The sequence below is a fragment of the Chelonoidis abingdonii genome, chromosome 1 (genome assembly GCF_003597395.2).
Source record: "Chelonoidis abingdonii isolate Lonesome George chromosome 1, CheloAbing_2.0, whole genome shotgun sequence".
NCBI classification, from domain to species: Eukaryota; Metazoa; Chordata; order Testudines; family Testudinidae; genus Chelonoidis; species Chelonoidis abingdonii.
In genome coordinates, this window is record NC_133769.1 from 342,686,289 (window position 1) to 342,703,914 (window position 17,626).

General features: G+C 40.2%; 1 protein-coding gene across 1 annotated transcript in view; it reads right to left on the bottom strand.

Annotated features, from left to right (window-relative positions):
• Positions 1 to 16,039, bottom strand: part of ARHGAP42 (Rho GTPase activating protein 42) — a 216,456-nt gene extending 200,417 nt beyond the window's left edge. The window contains 2 exon segments of the mRNA XM_032788432.2: positions 14,570 to 14,665; positions 15,949 to 16,039. Coding sequence (XP_032644323.1) covers positions 14,570 to 14,665; positions 15,949 to 16,039 — 187 coding nt within the window.
• Positions 16,040 to 17,626: the final 1,587 nt, after the last annotated feature.

Sequence of the window (17,626 nt, forward strand, 5' to 3'; positions counted from 1 at the left end):
AAACAGGAAAAAATATTAAACTTCAAAAAAGCGAAATTGCTCACTCGCTCTCCCTCTCACACACACAATTTTTTTCCTACATCCCATTTGTGTGGCATGCTAGCCTACAAATGTAGGCAGTATTGCTAGCCTCAAAAGATCAAAAAAGTTGGACCCCCAAAAAGCATGAGATTAAAAAAATAATCTCATGACTTTTTTGGCCAAAGACTATTTATTTTTGGTCTATCTTGATTTTTGAATTTACCCATTCCCTCTGTGTTGGGAACACAGGGGCCAGAGTCTTCCCAAAAGTGGGGGGGTCAGGGATACCTGCCCCCTAAAACCTCACCCTTTCTTCCCCAGGAAGGCCCCACTCCACCCCCACCCCTTCCCCTGAGGCCCCTGCTCTTCCCCTCAAAGCCCTGCCCTGCCCCTTCTTGCCCAAGGCCTCCCCTTGCCCCCCAAAGCCCTGCCCTGCCCCTCCTCTTCCCCTGGAGGCCCCATCCCTGGCCAAGCAAGAAGCTGGAGTGGGGCTCGGGAGCCTCCCCCCAGCCTGGGATTGAGGGGGGCCAAAAGCAGCCCCCTGCCCATGTCCCCGCCCCCCAACTCCCCCACCCAGAGCAGGTGGAGGGACCTAGGCTCCCCACAGCTGCCCACACAGCTCTTACCCCAGTTCCAGCTGCGGGGTGGGGCCTTGGAGCTGCAGCCCGGCCGTAGTAAGAGCCATGCAGACAGCTGCGTGCAGCCACAGTGTGGACCCTTCACCTGCCCTGGGCAGAGGACCCGGGGGCAGGGATATGGGTCAGGGGCTGTTTTCAGGCCCTCCACACCCGGCAGGTGGCGGGTCCGCTGCAGCTCCCCACATAGCTGCCGTCTTACCATGGCTGGGCTGCAGTTCCGAGGCCCCACCCGCCGGCCAGAGCCGGGTCAGGGTAGAAACCATGCAGGCAGCTGTGGGGAGCTGGGGCAGACCCTCCACCTCCATCTGTCCTGGCCGGGGAATCCCAGGGGCCAGGGATACTAGCCAGGAGCTGCTCTTGGGGCCCCCGCACTGGGAGTAGGTGGAAGGTCCATGCGGCTCCCACAACTGTCTGGACTTACCGGCTGGGCTCCACCAGCTGCTGGTCTGGTCAGGTGGTGGGACCTCGGGGGGAAGAGAAGGGGAAGGGGGCCCTGTTCCAGTGCCACTGGTTGGGAAAGCGAAAGGCCAGATGGGAGGATGTGACAATTAGTGTTGGCCACACTCTCAAATGTATTGTGTAAAGTGATTTTGGCCGCTGTTGCAGGAGCTTTCACCCCCACATCTGCTCATCCCCTGCTCAACAATGAATTCTCCTCGCATCTAGCCCCCACCTCCCAGTTCCCACCCAGGCCCCATCTCTGCTCCTCCTGGGTTTTTCACCCCTCTCCCGATCTCCCAGATCTGAGGGGCCTGCAGTGGGGTTCTCTCTCCCCCTTCCAGACTGAGCAAGGCAGTTCGGAAGGCTCTTCAACCCCCTACCTCTTCCCAGGTTGGGTGCTGCAGGGGGAGCAGCAGAGATACCATCTGGTCCCTGGTACTCACAGGAGTGGAGCGGGGAATGCAACCACCCTCAGCTGTCTGGCTCCTTAATTCCCTCCCTTCTCCCCCACTCTCCTCAGCCCCGCAGCCTGTAAGAATGACTTTGGATTGCTATGAAGAAGAGGACAGAGCTCTGCCTGCAGCAGCTACGACTGATTACTCTGGCCCAGGAAACGGGCAAGTGTGGCACCCAGCCAATCAGAGGCATCAAATTCGCTAGAGGGCTGGAGCTTCATGCTTCATTGAAAGACTGGGCTCCAGCTCTAACCAAAATCATGCCATTTGCGTACATGAGCTAGCTCCACTCGAGTCAGCACACTAAATACAGCAGTGTGGCCATGTGGCAAGAGCAGCAGCTCAGACAAGACGACCAAGTACATCCCTAGAATCTCAAACGGGGCTGTACTTGGACAGCTAGCCCAATCCATTCTCCATGCTGCTACAGCCACGGCCACATCCACGTGTCCCTAGTAAAGCTGGGAATTATACCTCCCAGCTGCAGTGTAGACAGACCCTCAGCGCACTGCATTGTATGCACACAGTTATTTTGACATTAGCAGAATCATGAGGCATGCCTCAGGTACAATTGATCTCAGTGTCATTCACTCACTTTAGGTTCTTTATCCTTTGAACAGTAGCTATATTTCAAAGGTGAATAGCTATAAGTGAATGCAAGATGATGCATCTTCAATATCCAAGATTTTTGGCTCTTTGTTATCCTGTGTTTGTTACTGAAATTTGGAAAGATGGAAAAAATGCAGCCGTTAAGGATAGGACAAGTGACTTATATTAAATCACTAGTCTAATGCCTTCCTAGGTTACATTAACAGATCAGTATCATCCATTACGCCATTTGCTGCTGCATGCAAATGTCATTTTTGTATGACAACTATTCAAATTGTACAAAACTGCATTGTAATTGATCTGCCTGTCACTGTGACCAATATCTACATCATAATATTAATTAGTAATATTACTGCTCTTGTAATGCTGCAGATGCTGTCACTGCATTTCAGAACAAAGACAATAATGATCATTGCTGTTTTTAAAATATTATTTTTTCCAAATCAAAGGAGATTAGAACTAGGGAGCTTTGTCTCATGAATCCGATTTGACTGCAGCTTTAAAAGAAAAACTTGTTCCAGTTCTCTACAGTACAAATCCTTCGATATCTAGTGCTTTAAAAATCAGATTATCTTTGATTTGAAGAACAAGTGATTCTATTTATTTGAGGGAGATAGGAATACATTTTACAAGCCTGCACATAAAATGCTTATGTGATTCTGAACTGGGACATGGTAATGTTAAAAGTGGCAGTAAAAAGCGTTAAGTTAATTTTAATATTCTCCCTAACAATGGGGAGAAAGTAAAATGGAACCATGGTACAAAGCCATAAATAGCTTATTATATATGTTTGGAGAATAAGCAAATTAACTTCTACACTACAATCAGATATTTGTAGATAAACCTACAGTATCTTGAAAATTTAGGAAATACAACAACTGTTAAGAATCCATTAACCAAAATAAAATAATAAGTAGTCCAATGACAAAAATTGTGTGGCTCAATGCAGTATAGGGAAATGTCATCCTATTTTAGCTCATGATATAAAACATGGGATCTTGACGGTCACCTCCTCCTGTAACAGAACTAAACTTAACTTTACCTAGGCTGGTGTGCTCAGAGGGTGGGAGAGAAGCTATCAAACACACACAGATTCCTGTACAAATATATACACCTAGGCATGCCTGCCCACCCTACTTGCCAGGATTATCTGTGTCTCTCTCCCTCAATCATTTCCATGCCATTGCAGGAGCCTTCAGCAACTAGTCCCTCCTGTTCTCTGCCTGTGGCACATAATAGTCTGGTCTTCTGTGCGCTGTAATACTTTGGTCTAATTTTGGTTGTTAGCTTTAGTGGGCAGATGCTGGAGGGTGCTGGTGGCCTGTGTTACACAGCAGGTGGTAGGAGATCAGACTAGAGCAGTGGTTCTCAACCAAGGGTATATATACCCTTGGGGGTACGCAGAGGTCTTCCAGAGGGTACATCAACTCATCTAGATATTTGCCTAGTTTTACAACAGACTACATAAAAAGCACTAGTGAAGTCAGTACAAACTAAAATTTCATACAGACAATTACTTGTTTATACTGCTCTGTATCCTGTTTATCTCCAGCAGCGATTCCCCCTCTCCTCTTTAATCTCATTGAGGAACAGTTCCGCTTAACAGTGCATAGCCCAAGCTCTCCAAAAGAAGCCTCGCCTGTATCAAACCAGCACCATAACGAATGTATCCTAGATCAAGGACAGATTGTGGGATACTTTCATTGTGAATATTCACCAACTTTATCATTTGTGAGCAGAAAGAATAATCAAAAGCCTTATCCAGCCATCCAAACACTTTTTAGTCAAGAAACAAGTACTCTCCATACAATAGTATATTCAGCGTCAAGTCGATATTGAATCCTATCCTGAGACAATAAGAATGGACTTTAACAAAAGAGAATTAAAAATCCTTAACACAAGACCGGCATTAGATTTTAAGAAAAAAGCATACAATTTGTGAATTACGATATTTGCTGTTAGGAATCTGACCTGCTATTATGCTATAAACCATATAACTCAATAAAATACCATAAATACCAGAAAGTGGGGGATTTTTTTAATATAGATATTTTCAAAAAGTTTATAGATGGACATTTTACAATACTGCCATCTTCTGTGGACAGTAAGCCTTGATGGCATGAAATTATGTACATGTAGATCAATGTAGAAAAAAATAAAGACACTACTCATCTGATATACTAAAATCCTCTTAGATTAGGCCATTGCTATATGGAATGAAGTCGAAATGGCTGGCCACTACTTTTTGAACACCATCACATCACTCCAAACTCTCATTCAAAAAGAACACTTACACAAGTCTCATTTGTATAGAAAATGGATCTATAAACAAAAATAAAGCATATGAAATTGTGGTTTTGTAGGACAAACAATGTATGATATACAGTTATACAAAAAAATTGTTATTCTTGTTACAGTCACGAAATCTCGAGAAATTACAACCGGATTTGTCTCAGCAACAGACACGTAGCAACGGTTAGAAAGAGGGAGAGAAGTGATTCTAGAATCTCTCCTCCTCCTCCAGCTTTAGTGGGTTTCCACTAGGGCTATCAAGCAATTAAAAAAATTAATCATGATTAATCGCACTGTTAAAGAATAATAAAATACAATTTATTAAAATATTTGTGGGTGTTTTCTACATTTTCAAATGCATTGATTTCAGTTACACCACAGAATACAAAGTGTACAGTGCTCACTTTATATTACTGTTTTTATTAAAAATATTTGCATGGTAAAAAACAAAAGAAATAGTATTTTTCAATTCACCTAATGCAAATAATGTTGTGTAATCTCTTTATCATGAAAGTTTAACTTACAAATGTATAATTATTTAAAAAAAAACTGCACTCAAAAATAAAACAATGTAAAACTTCAGAGCCTACAAGTCCACTCAGTCCTACTTCTTGTTCAGCCAATCGCTGAGACAGACATGTTTGTTTACATTTGCAACAGATGATGCCGCCTGCTTCTTGTTTACCATGTCACCTGAAAGTGACAACAGGTGTTTGCATGGCATGTTTGTAGCCGGCATCACAAGATATTTATGTGCCAGATGCGCTAAAGATTCATATGTCCCTTCATGCTTCAAATATCATTCCAGAGGACATGCGTCCATGCTGATGATGGGTTCTGTTCCATAACAATCCATAGCAGTGCAGACCAACGCAAATTCATTTTCATTATCTGAGTCAGATGCCACCAGCAGAAGGGTGTGTTTTTTTTGTTTTTGTTTTTTGGGGGGGAAGGGCGAGGGGGTTGGTGGTTCTGTTCTGTAGTTTCTGCATCAGAGTGTTGCTCTTTTAAGGCTTCTGAAAGCATACTCCATACCTCATCCCTCTCAGATTTTGGAAGGCAATTCAGATTCTTAAACCTTGGGTTGAGTGCTGTAGCTATCTTTAGAAATCTTTAGAAATCTCACATCTCAGAGTCATCTCTGAGACTGTTATAACATGAAATATATAGTGGGATGTGGGTAAAACACAAAGCAGGAGACATATAATTCTCCCCCAAGGAGTTCAGTCACAAATTTTATTAATGCATTTTTTGTTAAACGAGCGTCATCAGCATGGAAGCATGTCCTCTGGAATGGTGGCTGAAGCAGGAAGGGGCATAAGAATGTTTAACATATCTGGCACATAAATACTTTGCAGTGCCGGCTACAAAAGTGCCATGCAAATGCCTGTTCTCACTTTCAGGTGACATTGTAAATAAAAAATGAGCAGCATAATGTCCCATAAATGTAAACAAACTTGTTTGTCTTAGCGATTAGCTCAACAAGAAGTAGGACTGAGTGGACTTGTAGGCTCTAAAATTTTACATTGTTTTGGTTTTTTGAGTGCAATTACATAAAAAAAAAATCGACATTTGTAAATTGAATTTTCACTATAAAGAGATTGCACTTCTGTACTTGTATGAGGTGAACTGAAAATTATTACTTCTTCTGTTTATTTTTACAGTGAAAATATTTGTAATAAAAAATAACATAAAGTGAGCACTGTACCTTACATTCTGTGTTGTAATTGAAATCAATATATTTGAAAATGTAGAAAAACATCCAAAAATATTTAATACATTTCAACTGGTAATCTATTTTTAACAGTGTGATTAATTTTTTTAATTGTGATTAATTTTTTTTGAGTTAATTCCATGAGTTAACTGTGATTAATGATAGCCCTAGTTTCCACAAATACCTGCTGACAGCAGAGGAATGGTGACTCAGGAATCTTGAGTTCCATTCCAGGCTCTGGAGAAGAGTATGTCTAGTGGGCACAGAGACTCTCCTACCTGTCTCCCCAAATATGATCCCTTCTACCCAATCCCCTCTAACCTGTCCCAGTCCTGTCGCCTGCTTATCGGCCAGTCCTCAACCCAGTCCCATTCTCCTTAGCTAGCCAGTACCAGTCTCCTTGCCCAGCCAGTCTCAGTCTCCAAGCAACTCCTCATCCAATTTTTCTCCCACTACCACCGCTGGCGCCAGTCCCTTCTTTGCTCATTGGCTCCCTGTCCTAATCTCCCTCCCTGGGCTCCTCATGAAATATCGAGTGTCGCATCTTCCCTGGCTCTTTGCTCAACTACTTGCAATCCTGACCCTCCAGACACCTTAACTCCTTGTCACATCTGTCTCCTCCCCATCTACTTCCCCTCAGTCCTAGTCTCCTCCCAAGAATCTAATCTGATTTTATCCCTGCCAGCACCCAGTACCATTCCCAACCACTCCAATGCCAGATTCCATTTCCCTTTCCTTGCCAGCCTCCAATCCCAGTCTCCTCAACCTACGCTCTTTGTCTCAATTTACTCCTCCTCCCAAACCTCCCCACTGGTCCAGGTCTTCTCTCCTGTGCATCTGAATCAGACAGCTTCCTTTTCCACACAGTGTAGGGCCAGCAGAAAGATCACTGAGAGCACAGGAGACACAGTTTCTTGAATCTACCAGATGCACACCTGACATGACCCATAGCAGCCAAGATATGCAATTGCAGGGGAAATCCTGCTCAGCCCAGTGCAAATGGAATCTTTGGGGAATTTAGATACTAAAAAGTAAGAAATGTCTACTGAGCATGTGTGAACTTCAGATGACTTTTCAAAGGCTTATTACTCAACCAAATTTGAATGGATTTTCATAAGGACAGCAAATGGCCTCCTTACTGCCAAATTTCAAGTTCTCCTCCAAAGCACGACAGCACTAGAGAACAAAGAAAAGGTCATCAGAATTTAATGTGGACAAAACATCTTTTTCAATCATTTTGGCTGAAATTTTTGAAAAAAATTCAGCCTCAGGCAGAGAACTAGAATGAAAATTTCACCTTAATTGGCACAGATATATGCAACCAAAACTAGGGTATTATAATGAGCAATCTTAATAACTGGCAGTGCTACCAGTTCTGCCTATAAAACTTGTGTAATAATTTTCTCTCAGTGCAACACAACAAATTCAGCTCTGGATTATTCACCTCTTCACATCACTTCAATCCAAACTGCCTCTAAGAATCCTTCAGAAGCCATTTTTTTACAACCTAAATAGTTAACTTTTATCCTGTGACAATTCATTTTGATTATTGTATTCTCATACCAAAAAGTAATCTTCAAAAGAAAATGATTGCAGGAAAGAGTGTTACAGTAGATTTTAAAAATATATATTTAGCAAGAACTTCAATAAAGAACAAATAGACTAAAAGACAACTAAATTTCATAACACATTATCACTCCAGGACATCAAGGTCTTTTATTGAAAAAAGATGTACAACAATTAAAAACAGTCTGAAGGGCCTAGTTAACAGCTGGTATTCTGGGAAAAGCAGCAAGCCTTCAGTCTGGAGTCAGAGCACCCTAATATCTCTTCCTGAGAAAGTGCTAAATGGCTGAAGTAAAGCTACCCAAAGTGCATGTCTGGTGGGTGACTGAACCTGCTGTTTTGATCCCACAAAGAGTAGCTCTGTTTTAACTGCATTAGCAATTGTAGAAAATGTGTAGATATAATGCCTAGATATGGGGCAACTAAACAGCTCAGAATTACACAAGAAATATTCCCAGACCACAAAATATATTTAAAATACAACATTCTAATCGAAAACTCTGAAGAGATTTAACTATAGATTAACCATTGGAAAGTGAGGTAACTGATCAATAACAATTCCACGAACAACCTTTATTCTGGTCCTATATCCCCTGCTAGATCTGATATTCTTACAGCAACCCCTCCTACATCATACACAGTTCCAACATGGGTGACCCCCCCCAACTCACCAACAGTCTACAGGTATCAGAGGGGTAGCTGGATTAGACTGTATCAACAAAAACAATGAGGAGTCCAGTGGCACCTTACAGACTAACAGATTTATTTGGGCACAAAAAAATCTGTTAAAGTGCCACCAGATTCCTCATTATTCTTTTCTTCAACAGCCTACAGAATACCAATCAGTGAATTCACTCATCATGGGCTAGTGACACCACTGCCATCTTGCCTCTATATTTAAAAAACCCAACTATATCTGCAATTTTATTATAGTCATAATATTGTTCTTATTCTCTATACACCAACTCCACCACCATAGCATGCCTACAGCAACACATCTTGCCACAATAATTAGAAAACTTCATTATTATTATTTCAAATTTTACATTCTCACTCTAAGTCAGAAACTGTATGCTTCAGAATACATACACATGTAGTTCTCTTAACACATCTTTATAGAACCCACTCTACATATTAAATCTCATAATACTCCAGTGTCCACATTACTTACCATAAAGGAGATATAGGAGTCAGTATGTTTATAGAATGTATTGCATTTTCATTTGTTAGATTTTAAAAAACCTGAATTTGTAAGAGTTAAGGTTTGAAAATGTTAAGGTTATTTGAAGAACAACAAATTTACTCATTTCCAATTTTTTAAACATACGCAGAGGTCAAACTTAAAACTAGAGATAGTTGACATTTTTTAAAACAATGAAAAACTATTTTTTTAAAAGATTTTTTTGTTAAAAAAAATTATTGAACTATTTCATTTTTAAACAAATATTATGATATCAAAAGCTTTTTGAAGTTTATCAAGGGTTTTCTGGAAATGAAATTTTTCAATAACCACTTAAAAATGTTTTTTAAAAAAAGGTAAGTTGAAACAAACATGTTTTACTTTTCATCCAGATCTGCTTAAAATATTTCCACCATTTTGAAAATAATTCTACTGATTTGAGAGACTCCTGTTTAAAATAAGCACTCCTGCCAGAGTTGTGCACAACAACACAGAAGAAACTCTTAAAGCTGACCATTGTGCACACCTCTTTCATAACAGTGTTTAAAATTAATTGATATATACAACCTATACTACTTGAACAAAAATTCCTTGTAAGAGGGTTGCCACTCACTGCTAATGTGCCTCTTTCTGTCTAGGTCTGGGAACATAACTCTTGTGGCACCAGATCCCCCCTTGTTGCTCGTTTCTCACTCTACAGCAGTTTTTCTCCTGATAACCTGGCCATTTAGTCCACCCCTTTCAGGGTTACAAAGTCCAGCAAGACAACTGTCCAAATGCCATCTCCAGACAGCGTTCCGCCTCAGCTCGGGGCTCTATGCCACTATACCAGTGGCTGGCAGGGGAACGCAGGATCGCCTGCTACACTAGGTTCCAGCCTATAAACAGCAATCCAGGTCCACAACCTTCATCCCTGTTGCTGTTTCCTTGGGCTCCTTCCTACCAACTCTCTCTATCTTCTTTTGCCTGGTTCTGGGTTTACCACAGGAGCCTACTCTATTCCCTGTGGCTACTTCACTACGTTCTAGCTTCTTGTAATTTCTTACCAGACTCCTTACTCCAGGATAGGATATGAAGGCTCACTCTCCATCTCTACTTCCTCCTTGTCCCTGACGGCCTACCTCATCACAGGGAATGACTGAAGCCTCCTTCCCTTGAAGCCCCCTTCTACTTTCAGCTCCTTGCCTTTATTGTTCTGTCCAGCCCTTCCCCAGCTTGGCCTCACTCTTAATTAACCCTGGTCTTGCTTCTCTCAGGTGACCTAACTGGCCTCTCAGCCCCTCGTTAACAGGACTGATGTGATCCTATATAGGAATTTTCTAGATTTTTGTAAAAAGCAATTCTGCACATTAGATATCCTCTAAGCAAAATATATATAATGAAATGAAAGTTTCTAGATCAAGATGATTTTGAGGTATGATGATCTAATACACATTTAAAGAATGAAAAGTCAGTAGTTTTTCCCTTAAAAGTTTTATTAAAAATGGCTTGTGCAACTCAACTCAAATCTTCCCATACTGTCTTCTTTCCTACGGTACACATAATGATATTCTGGCAGAAAGGAGGTTTGTTTAAAAAATTTCCAAGACTGGTCTTACAACTCAATTTTTTTCACAACCTTAACCAATGGAGTCACTACAAGGGTCAATAATGATGGGGCAGTTGATATTCTGATAAGTGTGCAAAGACTTTAGGGTCAGCCATCCCGGTATCACTAAACAAACAAAACTGAAATCTCAAGTAATAGCAGCTTGCGAACTGTAGAAACAATGAAGTAGTATTCTTACCATAGAGATAAAGGAGAGAGGAGGCAAAGATAGTAGGATTCATCTGTACAAAGCTGTCTTTGATGATGAGCAAACATCAAGCTTGTAGTGGTATGTGACGATATGGACCAAATTCTAGGTCACTGCTTTAGGGAGATCAAAAACTGAGGCTTATTCCATAAAGGTGCACAATATCACCTCAAGCCCTATTAGACTGGGATTCAGTTCCTGCCAGTTTACATTTTGCTCCTGCAAGTTTCTTTGATGCATATGACAATCCACTAGGAAATGGCTGCCTTGGAACACAGAAATCCCGTCTTTGAAGCGCTAAGTGAAATAAATCAGCTGTCAAATGTCTTGAACTTTCTGGTTCTTCCTAAATAGTTTCAAATACCTGTTTAACATCCAAAGAAAATACCCTTTTCTCAACACATTTAGGATCCAGATTAAGACCAGTCAGGACCGCCTTTTAATCACTTGAGGCTAAAGTAATTCAAAGTTGTTGGTTTGGGGTTTTTTTTAAGTTAAATATTGACTGACTTTGAGGTTACACAACTTTGAAAGGTACTGTAAATTTTAAATACATCACTCTAGTATGATACTAGACCATGAGCTAGACTTACCAACCATAAAAACATCAAGAGATTGCCAAATACAATGTTGGGGAGAGAGAACAGAGAGACAGACAAAAAACTAAAAGATATTACAAAATAGGCCACAATTGTTAATGAGGATAACCACAGATCATCTCAAGACAGTGTAAAATACAGACAAGATAAAAATGTTTGGTGGCCCTGATAACCAAAATCATTTTCTGCTTTGTGAATATATCAAAAGGTATAAACGCATATAAAATTCAGATGTGAACAGCCACAATACCTCGTGGGATGAATCTGCCTATGTCTCATACTCATATGAGTCATAAGTCATATGTCATAAGTATGGCTGTAATTCAACCTTATATTGCCCTGCAATTTCTGTAAGTTTATTCCATTGGCATACTGTAAATCTGTAAGGGATGGCTGTTTATCCACTATGTAAATAGAAATTAACTACTTACAGAAAGAGTTCATCTCAAAAACATTTTTTTTATGTAGCTAATTCTCCAGCTTAAGTCTACCAGTAAATTTTGCAGATCACACTGTTTAAGTAAGATTTCAAAATCAAAAATGCCACATCTATCTCACTGACAGACCCATTAAATAGAGGCACTAGACTGAAGTGGTTTGAATTGCCTTTCTAACTTTCAGCCCCATCAGAACTCAAAATATTAATATTTGGCTATCCATCTGACACCAGAGGGTGTAGAGACTCTAAATGTTCAGTTCAGACACAACTCTGAACCAGTGGAGGAGCTAATAAAGGGGTGCGGGGGGGGCGAGAGGTATCGACAGCTCCCATGGCAACTTTTAGGTGAACATGTGACACCTTTTCTCCTGGGGCCTGGTAGCGGTGGCTTCCTGCTGCGGTTGTTGCAACATAGCACACGAAATCATGTGGTGCTGTGACCCTGTATGCTATGTCACAACGACTCTCACTTACATTTGACCTGATTGCCCATCAGTCATGATGGTCAGCAGCCAGGCCAAACCTGAATGGCACTGCAATCCCATGTGCCAATTCACAATGCTCACAAGACAGAAGCCACTGCTACTAGGTGAGTGTGCGGCAGCTCACTCCCCAGCCTCCCGCCCTCTGCAGGGTCTCCCTTTCATAACAGACTGAGATTAGATGGTGTGGGAGAGGAGGATGCTGTCTGAGTGGTCAGTGCCCTGACTGCAAAACCTGGGTCTGCCATTGCTCTGAACACCGCCTCTAAGAACAGGTACCTGAACATTTCACACATTCACTCTGGGTCCTTTCCCAAGCCTACTAGATCACTATGAAGAGCTGAACCAATCTGAGATTCTGAAGGTAAGGGTTATATAAGAACATGGAAAGATGGTACACTGGGCCTTGATTATGCACAATTAATGTAAACTGGGTTTTTTCCATTGACTTGAATTGGAGCAGAATAAAGCTTTTGCTGATGAAATTCTCAGAGCTTACTGAAACAGACTGGCAATTTGGTGTGATCTGTACAGGGAAGTCAGTCCACTTGCAGTTATGACCACTCTGGCACATAAGTAGAATACTTTCTTACTGAACTACAGAGGAAAATATGGCTTGCCAGACCACATGTAAATCTAAGTCCAGTGTTCTACCTCTCACAGTTACTAGTTCCAGATGGTTCAGAGGAATATGAAAGAAAACTTCAAGGATAATTATAAATAACTTCCCATAGGGGAATTTTCTTTCTAAGCCCTAGAGGATGTCTTATGTCTGAATCAGAATTTTGTTTTAAATATACTTTACACAGAATGTTATATTATAACTGTCTGGATAAATGTTTAATCCATTTTTGAAGCCTTATCCTCAACAAATATTTTGCAACGAGCTCCACTGATTAATTATGTGCTATGCAAAAAAAAAAAAATTTCCTTATTATTTCATGTCATCTGCTATTTTTCTGCCTAATTTTTCACTCCTTCACCAAATTATTAATACATATTAGTACAGAACTCCTGACCTTTTCCCATGCTATAAATTGACCATTGTCCCCATTCTTTGTTTTCTGTCTCTTAGCCAGTTTCTAGTCTATGACAGCTCTTTCTCAGCACTCTGAATACTTAATAGTCTATTGTGAGGGACTTTGTCAAAGGCATTCTGAAAGTCCAAGTAGATGCCAGCTGGTTCTTCACTATATATAGCTTTACTGACACACAAACCTGTGCCCATCTGAGCGAATTATTATTTACATTATTGTGCGACTACCTGAATCACCATTATTTCAACTGGGTTCTTTTCTGATAACTTCATTAGCATATGAGCTTTCATTCCTAAGCAGGGCTACCAATTTGATGTGGCACATTTTAGGGCTTGTGTAATGCTATTTATTTTTGTTTGAGCAAGGAACTGCACCTTGAAAAGAGAAAACAAAGCCATGGTTTCCGATCTTGGGAAGGGACTCCTTATTTTCCATGTCTAGAAAATTATTGATCCCTTACCATTATTTAAAGTGTGTCCATCCTATTAGAAAGTGGTTTATAAAACTGTATGAATCACCCCTTTGGGGCTGAAATTTTTCAAGCCTGATGTCTGCTTGAAGCAATTTTTTATTTATTTTGTTTTAGTTTGAGAAAAATCAGTTCAGTGTTAATTTTTTTTTGGTCTTTGCATGTAAGGAAAAAAAACTCACTGCACATTTTTCCCATTTAAAAAAAAATTTTTTTTGCCCTTTATTTGAAAAGGTCTAGGGACAAAATGATTGCAGCAAGAAAACTGAAAATGGACAGGAAGCTTGTTCCTAGGGAATAGGGATGCCTTTCAATGGCCCAGTTAAAACTGGTTTTCATTTACAAGAATGAGCAGGGTTTGAAACAAATCATACTTGACTCAATGGCATTCTAAAGGGGCTGGGCTACATTTTGCATACGCACACGGCACATTTTGATGTATAAAGATAAATGAAGCGTTACAACAGCTTTCCAGGGTTTTTCTCCTACATACACAACTAAGCCCTGGTCTGTATATAAAATTTAGATCGATGTAGCTGTGTCACTCAGGGGTGTGAAAAATTCAAACCCCCAAGCAGCACTGTACTTAAGCTGACCTAACCTTGGCTGCAGACATGGCAAGATCAGTGTCAGCCTAGTTACAGCTGCTCAGAGAGATGTATTAGCTACAGGAAAAGACCCTGTACCTCTGTAGAATCTGTAGCGCAGACATACCCTAACTGCATGAACTTTGAAAGAGTGTGTTGTTTACACCTTTATTGTTATAATCAAATCTTTTACATTTTGTAAACATGGGAATATTATTGTGCTGAAAGTACAGAACACACTTACCAATGTTAATTTCATCATCTGTTTCAGCATCTCCAATACACTCAAACTGAAAATCCTGTAGCGACTGGGAAAATTTTTGCACTGCTATGGATAGATCTATGATAAAGAAAAAGGAAACAAGTCTTACAATTATTCCAATAAGTATACCACAGTATATGCAAGTTTCATATAGTGAGATTATACTTTGCTTACAGTATTTCCTTTCTAGAAAAATAATCTCACATAAAATAAGAGAATACCACTCAAAGCAAACTGCTTGCTATGCCTCAAAAAGTCACTGAAGCAAACTAAATTCCTAAATCTCAGTCATAACAAAGAGAATCGTATTCATACTGAACAATCCTCAGTTCTCGTTTTCTTGAAGCAAGAGAAATTGATACATGACCTGAAGCTTCAGTGGTAATAAGTAGTCCTACTGCAGGGGTGGCCAACCTGTGGCTCCGGAGCTACAGGAAGGTCTTCAGAGGTTAATATGTGGCTCCTTGCATAGGCACTGGCTCCAAGGCTGGAGCTACACATGTTAACTTTCCAATGTGCTATGGCGTGCTCACTGCTCAACCCTCTGCTCTGCCCCAGGGGCAGGCGCTGATTGGCGGGGCTGCCAGTGGGTTGGGGGCACTGGAAGCAGGGGTGGGTGGAGAGCGGATGGGAGGCTGCTGACATATTACTGTGGCTCTTTGGCAATGTTCATTGCTAAATTCTGGCTCCTTCTCAGGCTCAGGCTGGCCAGTCCTGTTCTAGTGTATGCAGTGGGACTACTTGCAAACAATGACTTCTTATATGCACAAGGATTGCAGGATTGCGCCCATAGGTTACCATGAGTTTTATTTTAATATTCTTCTCACACAGTTAAAAGTTTTCCATAACAGCTATTTAAAAAAAAAACTAAATATAAACACAATACCATATAATGTTCTGAAGAGACTTTTCTGAAAAAAGATATTGGAAAACATGTATTTTCAATTACTTGTTCATTATATATGGACTACTTTACTTGAATGATATTTACAGGGACAACACACATCTGCACTTTGACTTTTTTTAAAGTTAAACTTCACAGCCCCGAGATTTGATCTCAGCTATGTTCCAATACAAAGCATTCATAGATATGGAATACCAGTGTGACCAAAATATTCTTCTCTTTTTACAAAAATACATAACGGTAAAGGTAAGACGAAAAGTGAGAACAAATATATTAAGAATGATCAGAGTTCTATCAGTCTAGACAAAATACTGCTCGAGGACAACCTTCCACAGTCCTCATGAGATATCTATAGCATCAGTTTGGAAGCTAGAAAAATGAATAGACAACCTGAACTCTGATGTCTGCAATATCTAGACAGACGTCTCAGTATGGAAAGGGAGAGAAAGAGTTTTACCAAAACCCAAGTTAAGCACTATTTCCAATGCATCACTGGAGTATACAAATCTGATTAGAAACTTTGTCCCAATGTCTTGTACTGACAGCATGTTCGGTGCTGTGCAGCACACTGAAATAAAGGCCTTTCCCCAAAGATATTCAAATCTAGAAGCTAGATGCACAGAAAATGGATAAAATCGGGAAATCCAAAAGATGGGGATAGCTTTGTGGGTTTTCACTGGTTTTTAGCTAGCTCTTTCAGGGCAACACAGAAGGAAGTGCATACTTTAAGAGACACCTGAATGAAGAGAGGGCTTGGGGCATGGCAATCTGCAACTGGGGTATACGCATCAAAGCAACAGTGGGAGGGGAGGACACAAAAGAGGAATAAAAAAGGGCAAAGGGGGACCTAAGCATTATGTTGGTATTTTCCTTTGAATTTCGCTTAGTTATTAGTTAATTTTAATGTGCCTCGATGATAAAGAGGATTTCAATACATTCACTGAAATCAGGGCTTAAATTCCAGACGACTACAAGCCAGGGATCAATAATAAAAAAAAAAGTGAGGATGCCAAACGAAGGAATACTCCCTTTGTCTCAGTTACTGGAATTCCAACTAAGGTGCTGCCCCAATCCTTGGTCAGTGCCTGGTTCTTTCAGATCAACCTCTGGCTGGTAGGCATCAAATTAATTAGATGCCCCCACCACACTCAACCTCTCATTATTTATTCATTTTTGCTTACAGCTATGGTGTGCATCAGCCTTAAAGAAAATAAAGGGCCTTTTTAGAAAAGGCAGATATGAATACATTTTCTTCTGTTAGTAAGGAATGAAATATGGTTATCTAATGCACAGCTGTAGATATAGAAGTTGCCTACACAAGTTATCTTTGTAAATAAGAAAAGTTTTGGGACTGTTCAGGCCTCCATTTGAATAAGCTATTTTTCCTATTACCAAGTGGTTGACTCTCCTGGAAGACTTAATTTGGTACAAAATTTAAAAAGAAAAACAGAGAAACTCAGAAGATAATGACTTTACAAAAGTTATATGCTATTGAAATATATAAAATATTATTTCCCCTTGTCTTATGGTTTATTTTAAATACAGAAAATACAATTGCTATGAAGTAAGACACAAGCCAATACATCCGGATTATTCAGATGTTATTTAAAAAACATAATTTGGCAAAGCATTTTCATTAAGCACTTCTACCATTCTGTATCTATAGTGTAACTATATATGTTTGTTTTGGATTAACAGCTATTCATTACTTATATGCAGTTTAAAAGACCACCGCCTGCACTTTCCTTCGGTGAAGGAAAGAAAATTTCCCCAGACATGAAGTTCATCATTTTGCTGTTATAAATTCTATTTTCTCGTCTATAACTGACTCTCTCCCCTGCATATCACTCTGGCACTTGTTGCTCCAAAAAAGCATATCAGAAGTAGGATTACAATTATTAAAAAGAGCAGCCCACCTGGTAGCCCCCCAACATGTTGAGCTACTGTACTGTCTCCATAATGCACTGCATAATATATTTTCTATTAAGAACTGAGTTAAGTATACATTTGTGAATGTACCGCAAGCTTACTGAATGTTTCTTGTTCCTAGGTGTATGAAAATCATCTAACAGTAGCAATGTATTATTTTGACAACTTAGAAGTAGTTCTGCTTTGTACATCTGACAGTATCTTGT